Source organism: Manacus vitellinus, unplaced genomic scaffold, assembly GCF_001715985.3.
Source record: "Manacus vitellinus isolate BGI_N305 unplaced genomic scaffold, ASM171598v3 scaffold_7_pilon, whole genome shotgun sequence".
Lineage (NCBI taxonomy): Eukaryota > Metazoa > Chordata > Aves > Passeriformes > Pipridae > Manacus > Manacus vitellinus.
The window spans coordinates 13903718-13924869 of record NW_021940813.1 but is presented as its reverse complement, the minus strand read 5'-3'; the positions used below and the strand labels follow the sequence as shown (position 1 = coordinate 13924869).

The 21152-nt window shown below is 40.1% G+C and overlaps 1 protein-coding gene across 1 annotated transcript in view; it reads right to left on the bottom strand.

Moving 5' to 3' along the window:
- Window positions 1-21152, bottom strand: part of VEGFD (vascular endothelial growth factor D) — a 30402-nt gene that overhangs the window by 1337 nt on the left and 7913 nt on the right. The window contains exons 2-6 of the mRNA XM_008926487.2: window positions 11408-11618; window positions 7217-7407; window positions 4701-4849; window positions 3347-3444; window positions 783-978 (exon numbers count right to left, since the gene is read on the bottom strand). Of these exons, the coding sequence (XP_008924735.1) occupies window positions 783-978; window positions 3347-3444; window positions 4701-4849; window positions 7217-7407; window positions 11408-11618 (845 nt within the window). The remainder of the gene's footprint in view (window positions 1-782; window positions 979-3346; window positions 3445-4700; window positions 4850-7216; window positions 7408-11407; window positions 11619-21152) is intronic.

Sequence of the window (21152 nt, the reverse complement as noted above, 5' to 3'; positions counted from 1 at the left end):
CTCTGCCAAGGTACCCAGGGACACTGGATGTGGACTTTCCTTACATAAACTTTAAGACTGAGATACTGTAGGCTTGTGGGTCTCTACATGGGACCAAGGCTTTCTGAGAAATGTTAAAAATAAACTAATGCAGGGAAACAGGTATTTTAAGAGTGTATTTTTTATCTGAGTCTTGGCATGGAAACCTCAAAACTAATTATACAAAAAAATTAGGGAAATGCATGAAGTATAGTAGCCCCAGAAAAACTTTACTGCTTCTCAGTGGAGTCAGAGCTGATTGCGTGGATTTGTAGGTGTTCAAAATTGCTTTAGGTCTAGCAAATCACTTGGTCTGAGGAATAAGGAATGTGCTGTGCGCTCTGTGTGACAACTTAGGGAGCCTGTGTCCCTAAACATCCATGAGATTGCATTCAGCTGTCACAGAGAATACAGGATGGGCTCTGCCTACCTACAAATGCAAGACTCAGTATGTCACTGCAAAAACTAATTTCAGGTATGTAGTTTTAATCATCATTCCCTTAAGATTAGGGGAAAGAAAAGTAATAACTATTGATAGTTGAATATCAACCTTGTCCAGATTTCTTTAAAACACAATTAAATAAACTTCAGATTCCTGAGGTAAGTATTATAAATATAATCTCCATTGTTATTATCTCCCTAACTTCAGCAAGGTATTTTATCCCAGCTGGACCTCCTTACCTATTCAGCACTTGCACTTCTAACATCTAGGCAAGCTAACTCAGATCTTGCAGTGTAGACACTGAATGACAAGGATCACTTACCTGCAGGTTTCAGCATGAAATATCTTGTGTTTTAGAGCACAGCTCTCCTGGCTCTCCCTACACAAATAGCAGCTGCAGTTCTCTTTACTTTGAAAGAAATCTGTGGGACACTTATGTCTACAGATGCATTCACAATTTTCTTCATCAAATTCCATATGTTGTCCACACATAGCCAGCTCAGCAAGAGAAGGGAGTCCTGCAATAGCACATACATCTTTTAGCAGTAAGCTTTACATGACTAAATCCTGAGTTTGAAAAGACTAACTCTCTCTGTTCTCTAGTCACTGGGACTCACACATGTACTCTCTGATAGATTCTAGACTTCAGAATTTCTGCTGTAATGTACAGTGCAGAAAAGGACTTGAGAGAATTGAGATGATTATTTTACTCTGCTATTTCTCATAAGTTGAACCCAACACAAAAATTTTTGAGGATGTATATTACAAGAGCCTAGTGTTATGTTTTGGAATGCATAAATCTTTACTGACAGCAATTTTTAAAAAGAAAATCTCTAAAAGGATTTAGTCTATACCCATGACAAAAAGACACATCCATGCAAACTACCAGACCCCCTACAGACACACCACTACACGTACACTGCAGAAATTTTTAAGGAGTAATGCTATGTCTAGTAAGATGTAAGCTGGCCTAGCCCTTCAGCAAGGAGCACATGCACACTTGTCAGATAAAAATAAAAGAAAATACTTTGTTTCAGAAACAAAACCCCAGCCAAGGGAACACACTGTCAAATACCTCATCTATCTTCCCTCAAAATACACATCTGGAGTACAATATGAAGCTAATCCTAGCAAAAAGGAAACACATTTTGTGAAAGCTTTATTAAAATGCAAGCAGCACATCCCTGGTTAAAGGTCATGGCATATAACATGTCACTGGGAAGGTAATTTCCTGTAGTTTTACAATTAGCTTTTGGATGTAACCTGTGGAATGTAACCTGCATCTGTGACCTCTGCCACCTGATCTCAGTGGCACACTACTTGAAAGAAACCTTCATTATTGTTTACTTAATGCTGGAAAACCAATATCCAGACAGAATAAAACCCAAGGCCTACTGGAAGGCAGGAAAGAATCTGCCTAAAATTCTTGGAAGACAAACTCTTTCCTTGAGGTGATAAAGCTCAGCCTGTTTGAAGTGGTGCAGAATATTTTGATCTCACTTTGTTTCAACTTCAAAGACAGATTTTGAGTTATTTTGTCCCAGACACTTGCCAAACACAATGTACTTCAGAGAATCATATTTTTTCTGAGGAAGTATTGAGTCTAGTTCAACGAAAGCTATAATTCAATGAGCCACAAATTTTAATGCTCCAAGCTGACCTTACAAAAGGCTAAGTTAAGAGAACTCTTGCTATTCACAGTCATTTGGACTTAATCTGAAATAGAGTACTAATCCTTTCTTGAGTGAAAAGTCTGACTTGATTTTAACTGCCTATCCTGATGGTCAGAGAATCTGGTCCAGAGTAAGAAAAAATCCAACAGAAACCACTATGCAACTGATTTCTTGTTTATTAACATTAGGATTTCTTAATCAGCAGACCAGTTTATGAGGTTATTTAGTTTTATTTTAGTTTGCAAGTCTAGAAATTGCTCGCCAACTTGCCTTATTCTTATCCAAAGCCTTGGATTCTTTTGCTTGGTGCGTGTAGGTTAAACCACAAAGGCAGAGTTTCCTTCTGTGTTTGTCTGCTCTAGTGCTATGACTGTTATTTTGACCAGTACAATTTCCTGAGAAAAACAGTTTCTAAAATCCTTAAACAGGACTTGGAGAAAATTTAGCTTCTCTTAATATTTTTTGCTAGTCAGTATCTTTAGATTTATGCAGTTACCACCTAGAATATTTCCTGCAAATTTCTTTGACAGATTAAAAATTTACAGGAGAAGCAGAGGATGAAGGGCAGCAGTTTCCCTTCTACAAATTTTACCCTGTTCTATTTCCTTCCCCAGACCTGGAGGTGTATACACACGTACTCCTGAGTACATAGGACATATCAGTTTCAAAGCCTCCTAAATAACTTAATATTATCATAAAAATACTCAAATACTTTGAAAGTTCATATAATTTTTGGCACTGACTATAGCTAACAGGCACAGCTGATTTTACCTATCTTATTCCTTATTAATTCCCTTCTTAAGAATTTCCCACAATAAATATTCAGCACCTGCTCCATGCAATATATTCCGGGGCATTTTTTTTTCTACAGTTAAAAAGTTTTCACTAATGCCCATCTTACGATTTAAGGCCCCTGTAAAATAAAAATGTATTCAGGGTGCCTACTTCACAAACTCTTTAAATACTTTCCTATGTCTTAGTCAGGTTGCTAATATAGAGAGAGCAAAACATCCAAGCAAAAAGCATGAGATGGGGGTAAACACATGAGTGTTTATTTTCAGCTGAGTTTCCACACTGTAATCCAAGTATATTTGGGGATGTGGAATAAAAACTGTGTCTCTCTATGGAAAACAAAGTGAGAAAAAACCCAAAATGAGACACAAGCAGCTTGGAGATAGTATGCAAACGTGTCTGTTTGTCATTTTGTCTTTACCTTCACGTCTGTTGGAGTGCTGTGTGTCTATAACACATTCACATTTGTCACTATCCCAGATCCATCCATTATGGCAAAATTTGTTGGTAAAGGGGCATCTAGGAGAAAAACAAAATTGAGATAAAAATTAAAACAAAACCAAAAATGATTAGGTGCATCAGTGTAGTCATTTGGCAAAAAGAGCCTGCTACTTTGCTGGGTCTGCCACTTGTACTACATGAAGGCTTGGCATCTGTGTGCTTTGCTGCTGCAAAGAGAAAAACTTGAGACTGGGTGGTTCTGCTGATAGAGTTGAGCTGTCTGGCTCCCAGCAACTACAAGAAGCAAGTAAAGCACGTATTTCAAATTACAGCCTTAAGAAATGGCTACAATTGTGCAGCTCCACTTTTCCATAAAACAGCATTATCCCACCCAGGGTAGTCTTTGTCTTGTAGTATTTGTGCCATGTAACTATATTCAATTTTGCCATTCTGCCAGAAGGTGCAGCTCCATTTTGAATTTGACTATGCTTAATGGACTATTTCAACATCAGAGAAGGCCAGTTTGACTTTGAGGCCATTTTCTCTGGGACAGCAACTCACAAAGTGAAGGAAAGCTGAGGTATTTCTGTATTTGTTTAGGAAGAAAATTTAGAGTGGCCAACAGGAGGGAGGGCTGGAGTGACTTTGCTGAAATGGCACCTCTGCCCAGCCCAGATGTCCAACTGAAGGGCTATTATGGGACAAGCCCATACACAGGGCTTGACAGAGACATCCAAGCTGTCTTCCAATGAGTCATTCAGGCTATTTGTGTTTCTAGAGTCTTTGTTAAATTGATGTAGCCTATTCTCACCAGGAGCACAAGTATGAAGTTATTTTGGAGTTAGATGTGAGGTCACTTTTCTCCAGCCCATGAGCCTGACAGATGCAAACCAGGACTGGACCAAAAAGTGAAAAGCCATGATTCACATTGATTGTGACCTGGCGTGCCATAAGGTATGGCAGAGAGCTTTAGCTTGAGCACATAATTCAGTGTGCCCTGGCTAAATAATGCATGAATAGAGTTGCTGTGTCAAGTTGAAAAAGTCTGCACACATACCCAAAAAGCTCCAGTGGAGCATAGTGCTAATATGTGCACTTTGAGTCCCTGCTCAAGCACCTAAATGTCTTAGTGATTCCAGATGCTGCTGAACTAGCCTGCAGTTTTTTGGATTCTGGTGTCCATTCACTTATAATTCATCAGATTTAGTAAAACTTTCTAACCCCGAGTGATAATCAAGTTATTCGGAGAAACTCTTGGGATAACAGAAAGAGAATGGACCATTATAACAAAATAATTTGAACACATGTAGAAGTTTGCAAATGAGGGAACTTACCCATCTTCCTCTGGGTACTGGACAGATCTTCGTATGATGGTATACTGGTGGTGCTGGGTATTTGATGTACATTTACAGCCTGTGTGATTGGCAATTTTGATGGGCACAGGCTCAGGAACACTTGTCAAAGGAACCGAGATCTCAAAGAGCTAGGTGGGTGAAATAATATTTATTTTTCAGTTTCCATTATGCAGTTAATATTTTGAGTTTTAAATAAAAATGTCTTATTCTTTGACATCATTTTTGCCACCCTTGCTCTTTTCTAGAGATAGTTACCATAAGTATAAATGAGCAGAAGTGCACTGAGAGTTTTGAAGAGTAACCAATGCCCACCAAAGTAGGAACTTGCAAAATGGTGGTCCTAGTACTGTATTAACAGCTATTAAACACCCAAGACCAGTCAAAATTGTTTGCAAACAAACTCAAAAACCTCTTCTGGATGCTACGGACAAATGGAAAAGAGGTAGGTGTTGGGAACTTTGTTATATCATCAGTTGAATCTCGACCACTTATGAAGACAGCTATTTAACTGTCCTTAGGTATAATCACAGTATGCATCTTTAGGGGCCTAACTGAACCCCCACAGCGTCCTGAGAGAGGGAAAAAACAGGTGTAAATAGAGGAAAGTTCATTCTGCTTCAGCTGGATTTCTGCAGGGAATCATCCCAGAAACATCTCTCTGTTGACTATAGCAGGAGCTTAAGAAACAAAGCAGCCTGTCTTCAGTGCCTCCAAACTGTTAAGGGTAATGTTTGCGTAGCCCTGTGGAGGCTCTGATTCCTTGGGCAGCTACGTGTAGGAGCTGTTGAAATGATCCACACCCCCTCTGCCTCCCAGACCAGCTTCCTTCCCATGGAAACTAAAACACTGGGTACATCTTGGTGTGCCAGCATGTCTTGGCTTAATGCTGCATCCACGTGCAGGGACTGAGTATTCCTACGCCGGAGTGCTTAGACATTTAAACTTAGGATTTTTCGTATCTAACTTCAGGTGGCATTAATATCCTTCAGTGGATATTATACACGAATGAAAGAAAAAATGCTCTTACTACTATGGGAATATGGGAATAATTCCATTAGGTGAGTAAATCTGGACTGATGGTGGTGTATCCAAAAGTGTAACTTAGCTGGGGGCTTTTGAGGGAATGCTTATGAAGGATGCTAAAGGAATGTTACACTCTGCAGAACTGCAGTTTTTCAACAAACTTATGAACTGCTGCTCAAAAAACACATAAATAAATAAATACTTTTTAGCCTGACCTAGCTCTCTGAGCTGATGGGATGTCTTTTGTGTGTGGCCAACAGCTCATAAGAGCTTTCTCCTTCTGGTGTGGAATGAAAGCAATTAATGAGCAAGAAGGACAGGCCCTGATTTATTTTACTCCAGCTATATTCCAGCACAACCAGACACAGTGGAATTACATTCCAACGGACACGAAATAAATACAGAAGTGAATTGGATCTGTTCCCCATGAAGGCTTCAATTTTCTTTTTAAAACAACTGCCCTTGATCTTTGTTCTGATTTAAAGAAAAGCCTTTTTCGTAAGTAGAACTTCATTTATTATGCCAAGTCAAGTAGGAATGCACAAGATGAAGTTTCCTGTGCTTCTTCTGTGGGTATAAATCATAGAATCATAGAAAGGCTTGGGTTGGAAGAGACCTTAGAGATCATGTAGTTCCCCCCGCCCCCGCCCCGGCCTCCATGAGCAGAGATGCCACCCACTAGATCAGATTGCTGATCAACACAGATGGTTTCATCCATAGAGCAGACTGAGAGCACTGAACTTGGAGCTCTGCTCAGCCACCCATGGGAGCAAGATATCTCTGTACATAGCCTCTAGTGGGAATCTACAGAAAGAAGCTTTCTGGCTACTCTGTGCTCACTTTTTTGGCATTGGCCATTAAAACTGGGTTATTGCTTGTTGTAACTAATTAGTAATTGATGATTCATTTAAGCCTTTCTTTTCCTAAGTGACTTGTTATTTGGGACATTCAGATCCTGAGGCATTCTAATTAAGAGCATCTGGTCTCTCTTGATGAAAATGTGTCCTTTTCTGGATCACAAAATTGCACATCCAAAATTATTAGCCAGCCTTCTTGGCACAGTAATGTTGAAATGCAGTGGCCCCACACAACAAAATTTCTTGGGGTCTCTCTTAAACCTTTGATACAGAGGATTCCCACAAGCCAATACTTTCAAGGTCTCCCCGGTCCAAGTAACAATACATTAAAGAAGGATTAAACTTCTTAACATCACATGAGCCTGCAGTCACTTTCTCAAGGCCTGATTTTCCATTTCTACATGTATATAATTCACATCTAAGAATACAACATGAATGTAAAATGCTACTACACATGCTGCATTCACTCTGCATGGATAAAAAATTAATTCTTCTGTTTGTTATGATAGTGCAGACAGATCTTTCATAACAGGATCTCAGAAACCAAACATCCTTCTTCCCCTCCCTTTTTGGAGAGCCAGGGTAAAAAGAAAACAGATGAATAGTCTCATTTACCGTTTTCGACACGTAAGTCGTACTTGTATTCATGCAGCTCAGACTCTCCTCATTGCAGCAGCCTCCACATCTGAACACATTCACACAGGGGGGCTTGAAAAATTTGTTGGTTGTTGTACCCAGCTCTTTGGCAACTTCCACACAGGTTTCCCTTGGCACACATTGAGTCTTTTGCCATTCCTCATCTATTACTGGAGAAAACACCATTTTTATGAGTAATTATGTCAAAGTTAAACCTCTTGATTAGTGAAGCAGAAGCATTATTTAAATAAAAATGAAGTACTGGCAGGCCTTTTGCACTTACTTGGATCAATTTGCACTTACTTGGATCAATCTAAGGATCAGAGAGAGTCTGATTTCAAAATTATCCCAGTAACTTACACCAGCTTACTGGCAGAGATTGTTGCATTTATCCGCCTTTAGATTTCAATGCAGATGACCAAAATCTCTATTAATTCTGGTGGGTTAGGTACAGCTGCATCGATTTCCCCTAGCTGAGAGTCCCCCAGCTTCACACTGTCTGAAAAAACTGCTCCCCACCCTGTTCCCCTTCACTCCACGGTCACCTTTCTTTTTGTCATTTTATCCTCACTCTGCATGTACCCCACCACAGACTCTCAGTAGAGCACGGGCCCGAGTGCAAAAGCACCTTAATGATCAGCAGATTCTGGTCAGAGGGTATTAATACTCCTGCTGGATGTCAGCCAGTGAGCAGTGTTTCCAAACTGCCTAAGGAAATCCAAGACAAACAATCTCACACCTCAGTACCGTCAGGGGGTTCAAGTTTGAATAACAGGAATATGAATTCAAGCATAATCTGTCTATTCAAAACACTGTGACATCTTTCAAATACTGAATTGTTGTAGACTAGTAGACTAGAGTTGACTGATCTGTCACATTCTGACTGTAAGAAGAAATAATGCATTAACTGATTAAACCAGACAGAGAAAACAGTGACATTTACATAATACAATCCTGAGTCTTGTCAAGAAGTGGCCCTGCTTTTTTTGGCTTTTGCTTACCTGATTCAAGTTATGAAATTACTCAAGAGTCATCAATGCTTATGCTTTAAGTTCTCCTTAAAATTATGAAAAACATTTTTCCTGTCTGCCCTTGTCCATCAGGCTTATGAAAGATCAAAGACAACTTCTACACTATCAAAAAAAATGCTCTCTCTTCCATTGTAGTCCACCTTCCTAATATTTTGAAAAGAGTGCCTAAGTTTACAGGGAAGTTCTGGGGAAAAATCTGAAATAATTTTAACCTACGTATTATACCTCGCCTTCAGATGAGCATTTATTTTTTTCCCTTTCCTACCTGACTTTCCTTTTCTTTTTTTTTTTAACTTTTTCTTCAACTGACTGTGTATATTTAAATAATTTTGTTTATTCCTACAGTCCTTCCCCTGGGATTGATTCACTCCCTTTCCTAGTCATGAAAAGAGTACAGGAAATAAGAGCCTGGGGTCCGAATTCTGATTTTACAACATAAATTAAGAGAAGAATCATTGAAATGAATAAAATTTTCTAGAGTAATGTTAGTCTATCAATATAGCAATCTAATCCTAGCCTTAAAATAGAAAATAAAGTGTTTGCCAAAGTCATTATGGTATGTGCATGTAATCACTTCAGATGTCACTTCAATGAGTGTAAGCAGTGATGACCTTTCCAACAGAACACATCCTCACTTTATTAACCACTTTAGCAGAAGGGCTGTTATAGGAATTGGGTGTCTTGTTCAGAAGCATCATGGTCACGCTGATCTATCCTGTGAGCAAGCACAGGGCAGTTGCTGAAAAATTTGGGTCTGATAAGGACTCCAGCTTGAAAGTGTTGCAGTTCTTAGCTGAGCTGCTCAGAGGAGGCTGTGGTTAGACAAAGTGATGCAAACTTTCAGTGAATTCATTGTTAAAGCACTAGAAAGGAGGAAGAAAGTCCTGAATTTGCCCTTCTGGAGTTTAGGGTGCTGTGGAAGATGGTCTAGTGAAACAATGATGAGTCTCAATCCAGCCTTCTCATCAAAACTCTTAAAACAAAACAGATGGCCTTGGCATAAAGCTCACTATTTAATGACTGGGAAGGGTGTGGGAAAGAAATACATGTTTGTAGGCTTGGGGTTTTTTAAAAGGAGCTTTAGTACCTTGAATGTACTAAGATATTAGAACGAATGTCATTTCTGCCCTGGGATAATTTCACTTTGGATGGAGGAATGGAGACGATGACCCAATAGGCTTTTTTTAAAAAATCTTGAATTTCAGTGACTTGCCTTTAAATGAGAAAGCTGATATCTCTATGTCTAGAGTTAGACTTTCAAAGGGAAAATAGGAAGCAACCTAATAGCTATTTCAAGTAGAAAATTGTATCTATATGACTATAGTCATAGAACCACAGAACAGTTTGGGTTGGAAGGGACCTTAAAGATCCTCTAGCTCCAACCCTACTGTCATGGGTGGGCACACCTCCCACTAGACCACGTTGCTTCGAGCTCCATCCAGCCTGGCCTTGAGCACTTCGAGGGATGGGGCACCCACAGCTTCTCTGGGCAACCTGTTCCAGTGCCTCACCACCTTCACAGTAAAGAATTTCTTCCTAATATCTAATCTAAACCTATCTAATCTTTCAGCTTAAAGTCATTCCCCCTTGTCCTGTCACTACATGTCCTTGGAAAAAGTTCCTCTCTATCTCTCTTGTAGTCCCTTTTATGTACTGGAAGGCTACAATTATGTCTCCACTTAGCCTTCTCTTCTCCAGGCTTAGCAGCCCCAAGTCTCTTAGTCTATCTTCATAGGAGAGATGCTCCAGCTCTGTGACAATCTCAAATTAGTCACAGCACACTAAATGGCATTGTGACTCTATTACCTCAACATTATTTACATTATAAATAAATACATACATATTTACACCATAAATACTAAATTATATTATTCTACCAGTGAAAAATGCCCATTTCAATATGTCCTGCCTCAGTAACACCTGATAACATCCTCTTTTGTCATGCTGTTTTGACAAAAGGAATATTTTAATTTTGCAGAAATGCTGGTGCTCACTAAATGATCAATAGTGAGAGTTACAGAGAATTCTATAATTTAATAGAGAATTACAGCATTTGACACTGGGTACCACTTCAAATAACTCTATGGATTTTTAATGTTGCTGACTAGAATTATAAAGGTATATAAACAAAATGTTTATCATTAATTAAAACCATCTTAATTGTTCCAAAGGTGTGCATTTTATTTAACTTGTTTTCTGTACAAAATTTCGATGAGAAGTTTTAAAACATGCCTGTGATGTGAAAGCCCTCTTCAGACTGGCACTTGTATATGCATTTCTGTGCTGTGGCTCAGAGAAGCAGTTTAAGGCCTTCAGTCAGACATAATTTAGCTGAATAATGGTGTGTGAATGTGGTTGAAGTTGTTGTAAAAGTGGTATTGGAACAGGATCAGCAATATCTGATTTTCCACAAGGAAAGCGATATGATCATATCACTTCAGGGTAAAGACAACAAAAAAGATTAGCTTTGTCTGTCCTTCATTAGTCTACAGTGTAGCTTTGCTGTAGAATATCCAATTGCTAGACCAAAATTTAGTAACTGATCCTTTATTTTATATCCATGAACATGTAATGTCTTTTGAGTCTTTCAGCTATGAGAAATAAAATTCATTTTTGCTCCAGATGAGGGAGTAGACTGTGATTCTCAACTTTCAGTTGCTGTTTGGTTGCTTCAAGATCTGCTTTTCTCTGGGGAAACTTCCTCAAATAGATTGAGGTTAGGACAATACCTTCTTTCTCTCAATTCCCACCCAGATGCTGCTGCTGATGCAGTGCCTTGTATCAGAGCACACCTAATAAAAAAGGGATTTCTATGCCTGCAGTAAAGTTCATTCATTTCTGCTTGCAAGCAAATTCTGAGATATAGCACAATGCTGCTGGCTGGCTCCTTTGCCAATCATTCTGACTCAGTCTTTGCACACTGGCTTCTCCTTTTTTGGACTGACAGATCCCTGCATGGTACAGGGAGGTGTACTCAGACTGTTGTCTGACGTTTTTTCATACACAGTCATTTTCCATTAATGCCCTGTTGTTTCCAGTATGGGTGTATTCTAGGAAGCCCCTTGTATTTAACACTTTGCTGCACAAGAATCAGGGGACTTGAAGCTGAGATCAGACTCATCCACAAACCTGCACCTACCTTTCAGTGTGTCGATGTCATAGAAAGCAGCAGCAAATCTGGTCGAGCGATGTGATGCAGAGCGTGAGTCTAAATTGGCCAGACTCTTGAGTTTTAGCCTGCATTTCCACAGCTTCCAGTCCTCAGAGTGAGTAATGTGAAGCAGCTCTTCCAGGCTGGATGCTCTCCTAATCTGCTGTTCTGATCGCTCCAATGCTGACAGAGATGTCCTCTGGAAGGAAAGGGCGAAGTCAGAAAGCTGGAACTTTACAGCCTGTCCCCAGTGCATGGAACACTTGTACCAAATGACAGCACATTACTGAGGACATCTGAGAGTACCTGGGAAAACAGCAGCACACAGAGATGTCCAGGGCTTTGACAGTGTGCAGCACCAGACTGATCTGCAGGATTTGTGCCTGTATAAATTGGGAAGGGGAGAAACCCACTTCATCACAGCCCTCAGAGCTATTTGACAAATGCAGACCTTACTGTGTCCCGGGTCCACAGGTAACCTGGCAGACAGTGATCACATCACTGCTGTGCCTGAGCTGGCCAGTCATGCCAGCGTGAATCACAGGTCACCCCTACAGGCAACTCGAATGAGTTCGGCTGGTGAGCCCAATCCATGTGCCTTTGCAAAAAGCCACCTCAAGGTGCCAGAAGTCTGGTTCCAGCCATGAGACACCACTGCAGGTCTGGTGATACATCTGGAAGCTGCACTAAGTACAAGGGCCCATCCACATGGCAGGCAAACATAGCATTCAACATGCTGCAAAGTGCAGGATGCATCTGCCTTCTCCCATTCTGACCACTGTTTGGGTCATGCCCAAGTCAGCCAACACGGCCTCATGTCCAGCCTCAGGGCTGTGGCTGTGCAGCAGCATGAGCACGGTCATTGCATTTTCCACCTGTATGATGTCCATGACCACTATCTTCTCTTACTGGAGAAGACTTCTTACAAAGACCTACCTCATCAGTTTAAAGTTGATATTCACTTTAAAAATACCTGTTTAACACGTAATATAGCACAGAACCCCATAACAATACTGGTTTCTTTTGGCTGCTGCTTTCTGACATCTGTGTTTGTGCCTTTATCAAGGCATTGAGAATTTATTTCCACTGACTCACCAGATCTGCTGAAAACATTGCCTCCAACCCAAGTAAAAGGTTATCTTTGTAAATGTCTGTGTTGCACTGGACTGGTGCTCTCTCAGCTGTACTCCCTGGTCATACAGTGAGCTGTATTTTTTGGCATGAAAATAAAGGGCCGCAGTGCCAGCTGTCATAATAAAATGCCAGCTCTTAAAAGCAGAGCTGCAGTACAGGAGGCTGTTGATGAGATGTACAGCAGACAGAAGTCTGAACTGGTAGCAAGCGAGTGCTCTGTATAGGACTGGGGAAGGGGTGGGGAAAGCGTGACCTATAAGAGGAAGATTTTTAGATGAGATCTGAAACCCAGGCACTGAGTGCATGTTACTTGTTATTAAAACATCTGTGGCATTTATTTTGCAATGATACAGATGTTAGCCTGTACATACGGGCCAAGTTCGGTTTTGGGTAATTACCTTCCACTGCCCTAAAATTCCCTGTGTAGTTAACTCAGAATAAGTTATTTGCTCTCCTTTTCTGCCCATACAGAACATTATACTGTGCTCTAGCAAGCTGCCATGTTTCATTATAGAGATGGCTGCTTCATAGGTGAATGATTTCTCATGCATTTCATATGTGGTAAAAACTGGAAACCCCATCTCAGTACTTATGGACTAATAGCTCAGAAGGAATGTGAATACTTAGCAACAGTAACTGAATTTCAAGATAGTTTTACAAACAAGATGCCCAGAATTTTGCTGATCCAGGAAAGCTGAAATTCAGCTCGAGGTCAATGTGTCAAGACTTATTTTTTCTAAGAACCACAGCTTATATTCACTCCCATTCACAAACTGTTTCCTTGATCTTGCAAAACATGCAAGTGTAGGACCAGCACTGGCATGGTAATGGGACCAAAGATTTCAAAACTGAACTCTATTACCCATTGACTTTTTTTTCTCTCTGTTTGTGGTAAAAAATATGTTCTACTAGACTGAATTTGCAGAGAACCTGTAAAATGAGATGAAAGTATTCTGTAACTTAGAAGACATATCCCTGCACTTCTTATAAGAGTCAGTAGTTTGGAACAACTAGCTTTTCCATTTCTTTTACTTACATATCAAGGGGTTTTATTAATCATAGAATCATAGTATTGTTAAGGTTGGAAAAGACCTCTAAGATCATCAAGTCCAACTGTCAGGCCAGCACCACTACCATTTTCACCACTAAACCTGATTCTTATCCTGATTCTTATATCAACAAAAGAAGTTTTAAACCTAAGATGAAAGAGTACAGAAAAAATAGACATGCCTCCTCATGATAAGCAAAGATATCTGGTTTTGTCTAAAGCAAGAATTTGTACTGCTTTAGGGGGGTTTATATTTTTAAAGCTATACAAATTCCTTGGTATGGATAGAATGCACTGAAATTAACTAACTTTATGCCTTCACAAATACTACTGTATAAAAAGGTGATTAGCAGAGGTCATTATTATACCAAAAACATGCATCTCCAATAGGATTTGAATTCTGACAATTAAAAAAACCCATCTCTGATATTGATGCATCATAGTGGTACTGACAAAGCTACCTATGTATTCAGGTTGTTCCTTCTCTTACTGGTTTTCATATGCTGGATATTGGAGAGTATGGTCAAAGGAAATGAAAGGAGCAGTGCTCATTACAGAATTGCCTCTGCAGTCATCAGAAATGTATCCTAATAAACTAAATCATGATTGTCCAAAACTCACGCAGAGCCCTCAGAACTGGAAGTTATCACTTCTCTGTCAGATCCAGCTCTCCTCAACATTGCCTGGGCTATTCAGCCCTGAGGTAAATCTGTTGCCCCTACTCTCTTCCTGTTTCCTAACACCTATTCAAGCTCTGCAGTTTGATGGGACAGCCTGTTTCCTACCATGACACCACTAGAATAATTGTACTCCTTCTTCTTATATTTGACTTCTTCCTCAGGGGAACAGATTTTACAGATGACTTTATAACTTCTTCACAGGATTCCCTATCCAGTATAGAATTTCCTGATGCCCTTTCCCACAACAACAACAGCACTAAGATAAAGTATGGTCTGTGCCTCTGAGCATTGCTGACACTGGACAAGACGGCGAGCTGAAGGCACTGCTGAAGGCTTTTAAGGGAGGTCTGAATCTCAAGTAGTTGTAGGTTTTTACAGTGGGGACATCTATTTTTCTGTGAGCTAGTTGCTCTCAGCTCCCTCTGTAGCAAAGACAGAGAAATATAGACACTTTTAGAGCATGATTCATTTAAAATCACATTGAAAGTCTTTTAGTGGCTGCTCAGCAAGGCCAGACTCGCCAGATCACAAGATGGATCAGCATGGTAGATCTTTGGTCAAACATATCTCAACATAACTATCTCGGGTATGAAACATATGAAGAGAAGAACCTCATTTTGTTTCAATCTTGTTAAGTGCCAAAACAGGAACAGTGGAAAGCACCTTATGTTTTCCTTTTGATTCATTTGAGACTACTACAATGCTCTTATCCTAAATGTTCTTCTAAACTCTTCTAAACCCAGCAGACTGTTCAGCAGTCAGGAGGGTATCCCTCATCCTGATACACTTTGACCATAGAGGTGGTTGTCCACAACTTAAAAGCATTCAAAACTAATAGCTTAAAAAATGAAAAGTGTGGAAGGTGTGTCCTGCTCCCCCAGCAGGACACAGCCCTACAGACTGAACTGCTTTGGCTGGGCACTCTCTTGCTGCAGCACAGCAGCACCGAATAGCATGTTGTCATTAAATCTTTCCAGAGTGTCCATTTCTGATCATGCTGTTCTGAAAAGGACAGCACCAAAGGAAAGCACAGAACCTCTTACGGTTTCAGATGATACCATGAGTGAAGTGTCTTAGGGCTGCTGGCACCATGCAGAGGGGGATACTTCTTTCATATACTGCAGTTTAAACTCAAGCCCTGTTTAGATACAGACATACTCTGGCTGACTGAAAAGACCCACTTAGAAGAGCGCAGCTTTGGACAGAAATGTAAATAAATGTTTCAAAATGTGAAATTGGAGGAAGGTGTTAGGTTCAACAGAGTCCTAGACTTACCTGTCATGTGATAATCTAGGACTTTATCCCTTCTCACAGTGATATCAAGTGGACAGCAGTTAAAATTAGCATTTGAAGAGCAGGGGAGCTCCCCACTCAGCTACAGAGCAGGGAAAAAGATAGATGTCAAACTGACATTTCACTGACATTTCTGGAAGATCCTGCTCCTCACAAAAAGCAAGAGGAACAGTGCCAACTGTCTGCTTCTCCTGACTGTAGCCATCTGCACATGCCGTTTCCCACTTTTCAGATACCCCCTACCCCCCTTTTTTAGTCTTTCTCTGCTAACTACAGTCCTTCCTTCCAGGTTCCCCTCCCATTCTCCACTCTGCTCTCATCATCTTGTACTTCTTGGCTCCCACTGTGCTTCCATGTTGTTTATTTTTACTTCTTTCCCCATATTCTGCTAGGTGAGAGTCTAATGAAAACTACCTCAGGCTGTGCTACTCAGCCTCCTGGTGCAGAGGAACATCCATTTTTTTTTCTCCCTTCCATGCCCTCATTCAACTTTCTCTTACATTGACACAGATTTAACAGTCAGCTGGGGTGAGCTGTCACCATTGTGGGAGTTGTTGGTTGTAATGGTTGCAACCTAGATGTGGAGCAGAACTTCACTACATTTGGTGTGGTACAGATAAGTAGCAAAATTATGATCTCTGGTCCCAGAAAATTTAAAATATACATTAAGTCTTGAGAGAAAAAGAAACTAAAGAAGGAGTTATTGGGAAAGGGCCAAGACAATGTCATTTTCATGCTCCCAAAATGAACAAATTACCTGTGCAGCCATATCACTGGAAAACTCCAAATTTCCTAAACTTCTGGTACTGTAAATGTACACCTTGTAGTCCACCGAAGTCATAAGGCTATGGCCTGTGAGAAATGTTTGAGTAGAACTCTTTCATAACAAATATCAAAGTAGTAGATTTAAGTACTTCATTCTTATCTCCTCAGTGTGCTGGTACTCTTAATGTAATTTTTGTAAGTACCTTACCTAAAAATGGATCCCATACCCAGAGATAAATCATATTCATAATTAAATGAAGTTGTATGTTTTTCAAAACACTGACTTCTCATATGTTCTAAAATTATTTTTCAACTCAAAGAGGAATATCTGTTTTCCTTTATTTGTGCTATGAGCAACATCATCAGGAAATGATAACGTGGGTTAGCATTGTGATTTTTGGAAAATTACAACTTTTGTCCTTCCAAAAGAAACCATAAGGGGCTATCTCTCTTCTTCCTAGCGATCCTGGATGCCAGAAAAATGCTAGAAGTAGTTAGCATTGGAGAGGAACAAGAGAAAAAGTGGTGATACATTCAGTGGCCTTTCCCACCTTGGACACTGACTTAAATCGGGCACTGAGTTCATTACCCCGTTGATTTATGCTATTCAAATATTTGGCTTATGCATCACGTCATACAGTTGCACAATCCCACACATAGCCTGTATTGTTCAAACTGGGCTCCTTCTTGAGTATTAGTGTTGACCATCTCCTATCAGGGCCTGCAGCTCAGCAGTTGGTACCTTTTCTCCATCCTTGACAAGCTCCTAGGTTTCTTGCCTAGGAAAAAATACGCTTCTCAAACTGATGTCCAAGACAGGCAGCAGAACCCACCTTTTCAGAACCCTTTTTTTTTTTGCATGTACTGTTCTTTTCAGCCTGACATAAATGATCTTTGCATTAATGATATGTTTCAGGATCTCCTGGAGGTATTTTGAGAAATAGCAAAAAATATAGAATATAATAGTAAAAAAAATGGCCTGCTAAGGTCCTAAATTTATTTCAGGACCTATAGCACAAATACATGTGAGGCTGTAGCAAGGTGAGGGTTGGTCTCTTCTCCCAAGTAACAAGCAACAGGACAAGAGGAAGTGGCCTCGAGTTGTGCCAGAGAAGTTTAGACTGGATATTAGGACACATTTCTTCACTGAAAGGTTCATAAGGCATTGGAAGAGGCTGCCCAAGTAAGTGGTGGAATGAGCATCCCTGGAAGTGTTCAAGAGGCATGTGGATATGGCACCTAGGTATATGGTTTAGTGGTGAACATGGTGGTGGCTGGGTTGATGGTTGGACTTGATGATCCTAGAGGTCTTTTCTGACTTTAACAATTCTATGATTCTATGATTCTGTTTTCAAGGCCATCAGAAGCTATCAGTATTTTTATTTAAGAAAACAGATGCATGGTGAATAATATTTTGTATGCATGAGAAGGCAAAAATAAAGCTTGATTGAACTCTGTATTTTGCTCAATCTGAGGAAAGTCCTGCCTGTATTTCACTCTGTACTCAAGCACACTCAGACCCAGCATACATCCTGAAAGCTTTACACAGACGACTACTTTCCTGAAGCCCCAGCCTCACAGTCTTTCTCCACAGTAGGACATAAACCTCTGCTTAAAGCTAAACATGTGTAAGAGCTCTTCTGATAAGGAATGTTTTTCTGAGTTAGGGTCACAGATACTATCGTGGCAAGTGCTGCATAAATACCAGTGGAAATTTTCAACATTCTCACTGTGTCCAGGGCCAGGACAAATGATTAAGGAACCTCTCAATAACCTTGCACTGTTTTATGATCCATCCTCTCAGCGGTTAGCAATAAAAAGAAGGTAACAGTTTTATCTTGCCAGTAAAAGCAGATTGTAGCTGCATAACACAGAGTGATGATTTTATTAGTGTCATTGTATCACAAACTTGGCCAAAGACTTAAACTAAGGTCAGACTAAATCTTTCAAAATTAACTAATCTGGAGGGGTGGAAGTTTCACCTCAAAGTGAGGACACTTGAACACAGAGTACTGGCAGCATGCGAGGACATTTTGAACCTTCATGCCAGTGTTGTGTGCTTTTTGAAGCAGTAGCAACTGCATTCAGTTCAAGAGAAATCGTGTGGAAGACAGACTTGATGCAACCCAAAGCTGAATTCCCCTTGTGCCAGAGCTGCCTGAAGACTAATCTCAGAACTAGACTCAAACCAGTTTAAATACTAGGTAGATGATTCGTTGTCACATGAAAATACCAAGGAACTTTGCTTCTGTGTATGCTGCACCTGAGAATAACCTTCTTTTCTTCCATGATGCATTCCCCAAGGTGTTTTTACAACAGTGTATGAGCTGATTATAATTGCAGGTTCATCTTCCAGAGATAGAGTGCCTATAGCTCCCTAACATCCCACAATTATCAAAAATAAAAAATAATCTGATTCTATGATTCTATTCACCTGACTGAATATGAACTAGTTATCTAAAACTCCTCTCGCCGTTAATGGAGAAAAATAGATCCACTGGGGGAACATTCATCTCCCTCTAAAGCCTGTTGAATAAACTGTGCCTCCAAACTGCCTCTTCCTCTCCATTGATGCTGAAAGATGAACCAGCAGACCGCCAGCTTAGCTGTAGCCAGGGTACCTGAATCCCACTCAGCTGAGAGCAGTCAAATGAGATGAAATCCTCTCTCCTTATCCAAAGCACAAGCAATTTATGAGGTACACAAATATAACCATCCAGGAAGTGCAACTGCACCAGGGTCTGAAGGAGCTGGGGCTGGCTGAAGGCCAGCGCTGGCAGCTGCTGGGCAGGGGAATGCACTCCATTCCCGGTCACAAAGCTACGGGGTGGTTGCCCAGCCATGCTGTGGATCACAGCACACAGACTGTGAGCTGATGTGGCCAGGAAACTGAAAGGGAGTTCCCATGGAAAAGTTTTGTTCTCTCTTGGCAGGAAAATAAAGCAGCTCCTGCCATTGTGAGGCCAACACAAAGATTCTACATTTTCCTGGTGAGAATGGCAAGCTTACGTGGAGTCTCCAGTAAGAGGAACTCCTTTGAGGTATTTTATCATTATTAGTAGTATTTTAGCATTATTGTGTCTCCTATGAGTATGGAGTCAGGTACAAACACAAAATAAAGAGATAATACCTAAACTGGTGCCTACAACCAAACTAAAAGACAAGAGAAAACAGAGGAAGGTATTCACCCAAAAGGGAGTCCCAAGAAAACACAGAAAATATTGCTCAGAGTGATGGACCACAATTTGGAGATAGCAGGGGCTCAACCATTGCCAAATTTATCATAACAAATTTTGTCTCTAATACAGCATCTTATATCCTTGGGGTGTTGCATAATGGATAATAAAATAGTGAGAAAATCTTCTGCAGCTTGAAAACATGAGGCTTGGAGGAGTCACTAACTGTCTTATCAACAAGCAACTGCATCACCACATAAACATCTAGCATGAGGCATCTAACTCTGCCACATGTCTGACACATATTAGCTTCCAGTAACTTTATCATCACCATTGTATTTCACTTCTGAGGAGAGAAAGAGCATTTACTTTTCAACAGCTACAGTAAAATCATAATTTTGATTCTCTGTCAGCTATGAATTTCTGATATATGAAGTCTCATCCCTGGCTGCATCCCCTCTGGAAGTATCATTGTGTAATATTGGTGCACAAATAAGCTATTTTTAATTATAGTGAACATGACCACAGAGAGAAAAAACAATTAGATATTTTGACTTCCTACTAATATTGTTCTCTGAAACAGATGGGCTTGTCATGAGATTTTTAAGTGGCTATTACAGTCTTTGTCATCATTATCAGAAGCATGGATGAAATTTCAGGAGCATGAAACACTTCATTCCACCTTCAAATGCTGACTGTTGTAAACGAATACTCAAATCTCTTCTAAAAAAGTTTCAGCTCTCTCAGTGCACTGCCTTGTCCAGACTAAATATTCATTTGATCACTACAGTTTACAGGGAGACTGACAGATATGTTACTTGTGGGTTTGGGAAGGACATAAAATGATAAAACTAATAGTTTGATCAGGTGTTGTATGAGGTGACAGGCGGCTGACAGGGAGACATTGACCTGGGGCTATCACATTTCTCACTGATACAGATGTGATGGTTGAGAGCCACTTTTGCTAAAACCTTGTCAGTACACCATCTGACTGAGACCCAAAACTGGAGAAGCAAGCTCTGCACTGCTCCATCTCTAATGTTCAATGTAGTAAAAAGTTTCCTCCAGACTCCCCTTCTTGAGAGTCTGTCTTGCTGGGCTCCAGTTCTACTTCCACTGAAGGCTGGAGACTTAATTACTCGTTTCCTAAAGTTCGTGGTCAAGGTGTGATAAAACAGCTTCTACTTTAGCTGAAGATGATATGTGTTCATAAATAAATCACATTAACTACTCCATGGTTTCAAGAGAACAGCTGTTTTATATTTTGAATGGCCTTTTGAACTAGAATAGATCTTTTGTGGTGCTACAGCAAACAAATCAGAGTTCTTGTACTTTAGTAGCGTGCTAACATTATCAAAATCCTCAGAGATGAGACATTTTGGTTGCTGTATTCTGTCTTGAATAAATCAAAATATTTAAAACAAGTAACTGAAAAATCGTACATGATTTTGTGAAAGCATAAATCTCAAAGGAATTCAGATAATTTTTCATGTCCAAAGCAATCTGAAACTGATAATATTTTATCAAAATACTTCTTACAACTATATACTTTTAGCCAGCTGTATCTTTACACCAAAATGAGGAGTTTTTTTCCAGCCAGAAAATATTCCGAGTATCAACTACAAATCTCATTAAAC